Below are 9,326 nucleotides of genomic sequence, written 5' to 3' on the forward strand. Positions count from 1 at the left end.
CTACCCCCCCCCCTCTACTCCTCTACCCCCCCCCTCTCCTACCCCCCTCTCTTCTCCTCTACCCCCCCTCTCTCCTACCCCCCCCCTCTCCTCCTCTACCCCCCCCCTCTCCTCCTCTACCCCCCTCTCTCCTCCTCTACCCCCCCTCTCCTCCTCTACCCCCCCTCTCCTCCTCTACCCCCCCCCTCTCTCCTCCTCTACCCCCCTCTCTCCTACCCCCCCTCTCCTCCTCTACCCCCCCTCTCTCCTCCTCTACCCCCCCCCTCTCCTCCTCTACCCCCCCTCTCTCCTACCCCCCCTCTCTCCTCCTCTACCCCCCCTCTCCTCCTCTACCCCCCCCCTCTCCTCCTCTACCCCCCCTCTCCTCCTCTACCCCCCCTCTCTCCTCCTCTACCCCCCCCCCCTCTCTCCTCCTCTACCCCCCTCTCTCCTACCCCCCCTCTCTCCTCCTCTACCCCCCCCCTCTCTCCTCCTCTACCCCCCTCTCTCCTACCCCCCCTCTCCTCCTCTACCCCCCCTCTCTCCTCCTCTACCCCCCCTCTCTCCTCCTCTACCCCCCCTCTCTCCTACCCCCCTCTCTCTCCTCCTCTACCCCCCCTCTCTCCTCCTCTACCCCCCCTCTCTCCTCCTCTACCCCCCCTCTCCTCCTCTACCCCCCCCCTCTCCTCCTCTACCCCCCCTCTCTCCTACCCCCCCTCTCTCCTCCTCTACCCCCCATATCTCCTCCTGCTTTTTGGTTTCTCTAATGACACGGTGTCCGTTGACTACTAACGGCGCGTCCCTGCCCCTTGTGTCCAGGTACTCTGGAGGAGCGCGGGATCCGCAAGCTGAAGCGTGGCGTGGGTCCGAGCACGGCCGAGATGGAAGGGCTGCGCTCCTACGACCTTCCGTTCGGGATGGACTTCCTGCGTCGGCACAGGTGCTTCGAGTACCTGCCCATCAGCCCCACCTTCACCGGCTACCAGTGGAAGGCCCTGCGCTCGGGCTGTAGGGAACGAGGCCGCCGCGACGAGGCCGCTGCCGCGGCAACGCCCGGCGAGAGCGGCGTATAGCGCACGGGGAGGTGCCGAGAGGTGACGCCCCCCCCCCCCCCCCCCCGGCGACATCTTGGAACATTCCACACAGAACCCTAGTCCTACTGCCCTCTTAATTTATGTATTCCCTCTCCCCTGCCCGCTCGACACACACGCGTGCTCACACACCCGAACACACACACCGCCTCTGTGAAGTGCTTCAGTCTGGAAGGACCTACGTGTTCCTCAGAGCAGTTGCTGTAAGCGGAACCACGACGGCACACCTTTTTTGGACCTCTTCTGTTGCTGTACTTCTGTCTCCTTTTGCGTTTAGCCCCCTCTCAGAGAAGACGGGGCTCTGTTGCAGGGGGGACCCTGTTTCTGGTTGCACCGCTGTCTTTGTGTGACTGTGGCTATGCTAGCATGTTAGCAATGACCTGTTCCCAGGACCTCGTGCCCCCCTCAGTGCTCCCGTCCGCCCATCCTCTGGTCAACCTCCGGTCAGCCTCAGGTCAGCCTCAGGTTAGCCTCTGGTCAGCCTCCGGTCAGCCTCAGGTCAGCCTCAGGTTAGCCTCTGGTCAACCTCCGGTCAGCCTCCGGTCAGCCTCAGGTCAGCCTCAGGTTAGCCTCTGGTCAACCTCCGGTCAGCCTTCGGTCAACCTCCGGTCAGCCTTCGGTCAGCCTCCGGTCAGCCTCAGGTCAGCCTCAGGTTAGCCTCTGGTCAACCTCCGGTCAGCCTTCGGTCAACCTCCGGTCAGCCTTCGGTCAGCCTCTGGACAGCCTCCGGTTAGCCTCAGGTTAGCCTCTGGTCAGCCTCCGGTCAGCCTTCGGTCAGCCTTTGGTTAGCCTCCGGTTAGCCTCAGGTCAGCCTCCGGTTAGCCTTCGGTTAGCCACTGGTCAACCTCCGGTTAGCCTTCGGTTAGCCTCCGGTCAGCCTCTGGTCAGCCTCTGGTCAACCTCCGGTTAGCCTCTGGTCAGCCTCCGGTTAGCCTCCGGTTAGCCTTCGGTCAGCCTCTGGTCAGCCTCTGGTCTCTCTGCCTCTCCTCAGGACTGTAGTCTGGTCAGTCTGACTCTCTCTTTCTCTTTCCCAGTGGACACCACGCACTAACCCAGACTCAACACACTCCTGCATGGAGGAGTCCGCAACCTTCAGACTCTACACACACACACACACACACACACACACACACTGACCTGTCCGTCCTCTCACTCTTGGACGGAATCACCATGAGACTCTACAGTCGGACACCCCAAACAATCTCTGTGTCCTCTCTACACATACCCAGAGACACACTCCCTCAACTATCTATCTCTCATTCTGTCTGACCAAATGGTCAGCTTAGTGCCCAAACGACTTCAGACGACTTCAGACCGGATCTTGTCAATGTCCTCCAACAGCTCAGGACGTCCACAACCATGTTAGATTTACGATTGTCTCTGTGACAGTACTTTGGGGATATTATGGGATGTTTGTACTTGTGTGTGTGTGAGAGTGGGAGATGGGTGGACAGACTCTGATTGATGTCATCATCATTTCAGCAAAAAGTTTCAAAGCCGTAAACATCAAATAAAGTAAGTAACCCAGATACGACACCAGAGAATTCACTACTCAGTCCAAGGTCCCCCTCTAGCCAACAAAAACTTCCAGTCTGTGCACTGAATCATGGGAATTGTAGTTTAGATGGGGACATACAATAGAAAGGGTTTGGTTGAAAGTTAAACAATACTAATGGAAAATGCATGTTCAGCATCAACACACTTACACACATGCACACATATGCGTGCATGCACACGCACACACACACAAACACTCACACATTCCACAGAAACTCGCACTACATCAACCAAACGAACACGTAGAACTTAAATGCATGCTCCTGGACCGATGCTCCAGTTAATACAAGTGGCTTGTGGATAATGACCTTAGTAATGCACAGTGATTTGTGATTAGATTTGCACTACCTGTTCATGCAAGAGCCCATGCATAGAGTGACATGTGTTGTTAGCTTCCCACCTCCTAATGTAACGTTTTTGGCCCCGAGAACCCTCCAGTGTAGTGCAGACCTAGCCTTTCCCCCCGCCCACTCACTTGTCTCCCCAGGGGATGACCGCAGGGTTGTCCCTGCTACACGCATCCACTGACCCCCATCCCCAGAGAGCCCCCCTCTTTTTTTTTGGGGGGGGGGAGGGGATACATATTGCGATGGTGACCGCTTGTGCTGCTGGATTGCTACTTGGTTCTCTTGGTTTGAGAGTGACCCCAATCACCAGAACCTGTCTAATGTCCCTGTTGTTCTTTAAGATGCATGTTAAGTATGTTTGATAGGTCTGTCTGAAGCCCAGTAGGAACTGTGTCTCTGTGTACATAGTGTCAGCAGGATGGACACTAGGGCTACAGGTGTTGGCGTGTGGTCAGCTACAGAAGGAAGGAAGGATCTCGGAGGCGGGAGGACAGGAAGGACCTTGTGTCTGAGTGACATGTCACAGATAATCACTGGGGTGTTGCCGACCTGCTGATGTCCTGACTTCCTGTAGGTCAAGCTGGACATTCTTGTACTTCACTGAGACGAGGCCTTTAAGAGCAGTGCCTCTCTCGCACTTCCAACGTTTACTTCTACTGAAGCCAGAGGATGCTGGAAAATTGCCCAGCATGCATCTGGTGATGGTAGTTACTTGTGAAGCTCGGCAGCTGTTGCTCTGCGGGAGATGACCTGACTCGGCAGGTTCTGGGGGCGGGTCTAGGCCCGACCCGCTTCAGAATCAGACTGATGCCACTGCGGCTGCCCAGGCTATTCACCCGAGCTTCACACACTATCTGCCTTGTAAGAGAGAGGAGGGAATAACACTTGAAAAAGAGTTACTGGTTATAGAGAGCAGGGGTCTTATCAAAACACCAAGAAAAACAACACCTGTGACGTTGAGTCCCGGTGGAGTGGATGGGGTTCCTGAACGGTCGGACAACAAACAGCCCACTTGGCTGTGAAGCCATTTGACGTTGCTGACTATTCACGGTTTTTGTTACGGTCTTTGCTATTCATGTTCACGCTCATGCAGTTTTCTTTCAGAGTTCCTTTTTTAGGGGTTGGTTTATATTTGGATTTTATTCATAAACATCTGTTATACTTGTTTTCTTTTTCCCTCTCTCCATCTCTCCCACATCTGTATTCCCCTGTTTGATATATGGGGGAGTTAAATAAAGAGGCCTTTGCGGTGTAGTCGAAATTGTAATCGTAACCAAATTACCAACATTAGTGACATCAGGGCAGACTGTCAAACGACGTTTGGACCATAAATGCTCTTGGTGGTCTTTTAATTAATTAATTTATTTATGTCGTAGATTGTAAATCTACATTTTTGGTGCAGCTGATGGCTACGCCACGTCGCGTATTCCGAGACGCACCATGACGATTCCCTTCAGTTACAACTTCAGATACAATCTTCGATGTTCACGCGGCAGTCTCGCTGCCCAGGAGCGAGTGGACAGGTCAGCAGATGATGCCGAGGAACAGATAGCTCGTATGTCTCACAAAACAGACATCAGTGAGCTAGACAAACATGTCTGAATGCTGACTGAAACCGGTGCTCTAACAAACAAGGCATTCCAAGAACAGCTGGAAACTACATGAGAATCCCTAGTGAGTGAATGTTAACACCAGCTGAAGCCGTTACACCACCTGTGGCCACATGGGGGCAGCACCACCACACAGTCCTCCTGGAACGTGATGTGCCTCCTCACGTCCAGTTGGAGAGTCTAATTTGTGTGTGACAGTCAATCTCACACACCCTCAAAGTTCCTGTCTATGTAAAGAGCATCATCACACAAATCATTTCCGGTTCTCTCTGAGATGTTTTTTTTTTTAATGTTTGTTTGTTTGTTTGTTTAATTATTAATTAATTATTAAATGTTTTGTTGAGGGTAGGGATTCCATAGCGGCAGTATTTTGGACCTGACTGTCCACTCTTAGCACTGCAGCCTGACCCATAGCTGAAACCAAATTTGCTCATGTAGTTTACCACGGGGGTGTGCCGAGCGAGCCGCCCGAGGGTCTCGTGTGTAGCTGTGGCGCTGGCTGCCCTGTGTACGCGATCTGAGCGCACGGCAGAGTGGACGCTAAGAACTAAAGGCTCAGTGTTTTTATTTGTTTCCTTATGTTTTTGTTTATTTTCATTGTCTTGTGAGGGGGGTGGGAATAGGGGAGGGGAAACTACGGCAGGCACTTAGTCACCTCTTTTGAGAGAGGTGTCCTTTCTCTTGAATGGAAAGAGAAATAAATGAACGAAAGAGAGGTTCAGCAAGGCTTCTTTGCGTTATGCGCACCAATGCAATGTCCCTGCAACCCTCACTCTTTGTGAATGCAACTCTATTCAATATGGTGTACGCATGTTTCCAGTGCCAATCAAAATCCTCCCCTTCACACACACATGCACACCTTCCAGCCCTTATACCTTGCCCTCCATGCTTAGACTGATAGACACACACACACACACATACCTTTTCTTTTCGTGCACCTGTTTGTGTTTCTGTCTTTCTTACTCTGTCATCTGACGTATCCATGGTGATAATATTACTGGACGCAGAATTGTAATTGTGATTGGCCTGCCTTAGCAGGACCCCATCACCCACTGTGAACGACATCTGGGCCCCAGCCCCCCCAGCCATGGAAGGCAACACACACACACACACACACACACACACACACACACACACACACACCAAAGGAGAGCAGCCATTGGCCCATTAGTCAGGCTTCCATTACAAACACCTAGTCTTTATGCCCTGGCACACACATTTGTGACACACACACACACACACTCACAGTTCTGGAACTTTTTCTGGGGCTCTGCAAATGGCCAGGGTGTCATAGGTCAAAGTTCACAGTGTATGATGGGTCTTGGTTAGATCGCCACCAGAGGGTGTCTCAAACTAAAAGAACCCTTCAGTTTTTGTGAGGGGGACTATAACCAGAAGAATATACTTTTGTCTATCTCAAGTGTTTTGAAAATCTTTTTGATGTTTTATCTCGTTTTTATATATATATATATATATATATATATATAGGCATATATATATAAATATACATTGTTTTTATGTTTTTACAGACAAATAAATGTTTGTAAGAAAGAAATCATGCATCTAATCTTAAATCATTGAGCTGCAAAGCGCACCAGTTTTGTTACATTTTTATTTAAGTGTAAAAAATTAAGCTTTTTTTTTTTCTTTTTGAAATCAGTAAATTGGTGGAATACTTTTTGTTAGCTAGAATGTTTTCATATTGTATTTTTCTAACATTGCTTCCTGTTTCATGTTAATACTAGTACTACAAAGAGAGGAAAATATGTCTAAATATATCTATATTGGATTGACTACCAAGAGTGTTCAAACCTGGACCAGGCCTTGTGGATACTAATAGTAGCAGCAAGTCTTTAATTCTGTGTTCCTATTCCTATTTAATAAGATGTCACTGAATGAACGGCTGTGTCCTGTCTTTTGTCTCGCCTGGTCTACTGCACCTCATGACTGAAACGATAACTTCCAAAAACATCCAAACTGCTAGAAGAGATGGAGATTTAGGTGTTTTGTGTCAATGGCTGATGGTCTGACATTAGCACTTGTGAACAGTTGAAATTACTTGTTTTATTATACAGGATTCCAAGAATTCTATGATAATGTTGTTAAAGTTAACATTGTGAATGTTTTATACTTAACTTTCACAAATACTTTTACATTAAAAAATTTAATTTTTATTGTAACGAAGACCATAAAAAAGAGACTTTTACAAAATAGTACACTCTAGTTTCAGTGTGTAGTCTTGTACTCCCACATGTATGAGGCCTTTACAGAATATGCATGCACTCAGTTTGCAGCACTAGGAGTTGCTTCAAGGACTCAGTATGATAAATGATATAGGTGTGCAAGAATCAAACCCTTGGCCTTCTTGCACGTTGCTTCGCCTAGACAGCCCAATTGTCAGAAGGCCTGGTTATGAGAAGTGAAGTCGACTTCCCACACAGAGGCATGCATTAATATTTTTTTCTGAATGATGGGAACTCATAGCGGCCGATCAGATTGCATATTTGGTAGTCTGTGGCATGCGGCGTCATAAAATAAACATCAAAGCCTCAGCCAAACTTAATAATAGATGCTACGGTGCACCTAATAGCCTACTCTTCCCAGATAGACACTGCAGCTGAGCTAACACGATGCTTGACTGACTAGCTCTCCGAGTTTTTTGACTGACTAGCTCTCCGAGTTTTTCTCTGGGATCAGTGTATTACAGAATCACAGAACAGCAGACCGGCCTACGTAAATGGCTTATATGCTCTTTTGACAGGCAATTTTGGTTGACACAATCCGACAGCCTGCTTAATTGCAGATTCTTTAGTAATTGTATTATTTCATTTACATAAAACGAGACGAGTTAAATTTAAAAACGACTTCTGGTTTTCAGATTTAGCCTAGGTCGACCAAGGCCTAGGCCGATGATTATTCACCTCGGAAGCAATCTGCTGGTTCTATTATGCGGATCAGGTTGCTCTTTTCTGTGCTTTCCTCTCCCTCTCTCTCCTTCTTGACCGTGACGGTCTGTGTTAACGAGATTAGCGCATTGTTGTGTCCTCCCCGACGCGCTACCAGCCTCTATTAATTGACGTCAAAGGATTAAACTGCAGCGCGCGAGCGATGCCGATCGAACCAGCAGATGCTGTGTGCTGCGGGAAATAATTCGGTTATCAGCAGCACAGCAGCAGCGAAACGGGAAACTAAAACTTTACATAGTTTTGCATTTTCAATGTCCAGTGGTCCTCAAGATGAAAATAGCCCACATAAACCCTGACATAGACAACTATGCCTAATAAAATGTTACCCAATCTTATTTTTGACTGTGTTTAGTTTGTTTTAATCAGTAGACTTGGTTTGCCATGGTCATTAGTGATTAATAGACTGAATGCTATTCGACACTAATCGTCGATATCTGAAGTGTACTGTATATTCGTGCCAAGATGGAGGGGGAGATAGCAGGCCACGCATCACCCAACACATTTAATAGTTCACTGAGTGTATTGTTCGCGGGATTCCCTGTCCCGCTCCCAGCAAGTGAGCCGCACGAACAAAGGGGGCGTCAGCTGCGACGCTGATTGGCCACTCCCGTGTCGGAGATGTACAACAACAGATGGGGTATTCCTTCTGCTCACGCCTCCCCCTCGAGCGACGACTGTTTCCGAAGCGTGCACAACGAACCGGACCGAAAGAGAAGAGGCGCGTGTGGAGCGCACGGTTTTGGAATACACTGTAGACGACAGGCGATTCTGCACGGAATTATTGAGACCGTGGGTAGGCTACGTAATCTAAACTGGGACTGAGCACACGAGCTATTTACAGTGCTTCTCATCATCCAAGTGGCTCCAGCGTGGGTGATACAGATTGGTATCAACAACAAAAGTCAAGCGTGGTAAGCCAACCTAAGACAGTCTTTTTGCAATGTCACATCGCATCACAGTAGCCAACAAGGTTTTGCTTGTTTTTTTCTGACCCTACGGATACCTCGACTAGATGCAGTCCGCACACATGAGTATGCTAACATAAAAGTCATTGGTAATTTGATGAGTAAATCGATACACTACTTAAATTTCTCACTGTCTTCCTGGCATTGCCACCGCACCGACGCGTCTTTGAGTTCCCCAATGCGAATGTGCTGCCGAAAATGCCACCACCCTTTGGCCGTAAGAACGTTAGATAACATTTTTGTAACATTTTTGGTCTGTTTCGTGTACTTTCCAAGAGGAGCTGGTGCTGTTGCCCATCTCGCCTTAATGTTTATGGTGGAGGAGAGATGTTACATTATTTGTCTGTCTGCATGTAGCTTGCCGAATGCGACATCTACAGTAGCATGGTTACATAAGAGCCACCGCCACAGTGATCTTTACCTGTAACCCTCTTGATATCACACCACTTGTCAGGGGTGGATTGCCTCTACGGTCCGCGGTAGGCTATGTTGGATGCGAGAGGGGCAGGGATCATTACGTTAAATTGGCCTCCAGTCCTCATCGCGTACTAGGCGTGCAGGTTGGTGCGACTTGTGAGCCAAAGGCTGAACATTTTTATTTGCATTATATCTACACCGGCTAACCAATCCCCAGTAACTTTTAAGTAGGTCTATTAGTTTTTAAGTGAAGATTTAATTCCATTTGCTTCAGCCTACCTCTGTCCGCTAATCTAGCAGCATAATCTTTCCACTGAAACAAAAGGCAATGTGCCAATAAGGAAGACCTTTTGCATGCACTTCAGTCCTTGCTTCCTCTTTCCCATCCGATTTA

The 9,326-nt window shown here is 48.9% G+C and overlaps 2 protein-coding genes across 3 annotated transcripts in view; both read left to right on the forward strand.

Moving 5' to 3' along the window:
* The window catches only part of slc23a2 (solute carrier family 23 member 2), a 75,779-nt gene extending 69,295 nt beyond the window's left edge, over nucleotides 1–6,484 (forward strand). For both annotated transcript variants that reach the window (XM_076270691.1, XM_076270692.1), the window contains exon 15: nucleotides 799–6,484. In XM_076270691.1, coding sequence (XP_076126806.1) covers nucleotides 799–1,052 — 254 coding nt within the window. In that variant the 3' untranslated portion in view covers nucleotides 1,053–6,484. The remainder of the gene's footprint in view (nucleotides 1–798) is intronic.
* A 1,741-nt stretch (nucleotides 6,485–8,225) lies between these two features.
* rassf2a (Ras association domain family member 2a) overlaps nucleotides 8,226–9,326 on the forward strand; it is a 15,633-nt gene continuing 14,532 nt past the window's right edge. Inside the window, exon 1 of the mRNA XM_076270693.1 lies at nucleotides 8,226–8,461. The gene's annotated coding sequence lies outside the window, so the exon portion shown is untranslated. The remainder of the gene's footprint in view (nucleotides 8,462–9,326) is intronic.

This window comes from Alosa pseudoharengus, unplaced genomic scaffold (assembly GCF_046254945.1).
Source record: "Alosa pseudoharengus isolate Yale_2024_CS ecotype anadromous, Long Island Sound unplaced genomic scaffold, YU_APseudo_1.1 YU_APseudo_1.1_scf_6, whole genome shotgun sequence".
Taxonomy (NCBI): domain Eukaryota; kingdom Metazoa; phylum Chordata; class Actinopteri; order Clupeiformes; family Clupeidae; genus Alosa; species Alosa pseudoharengus.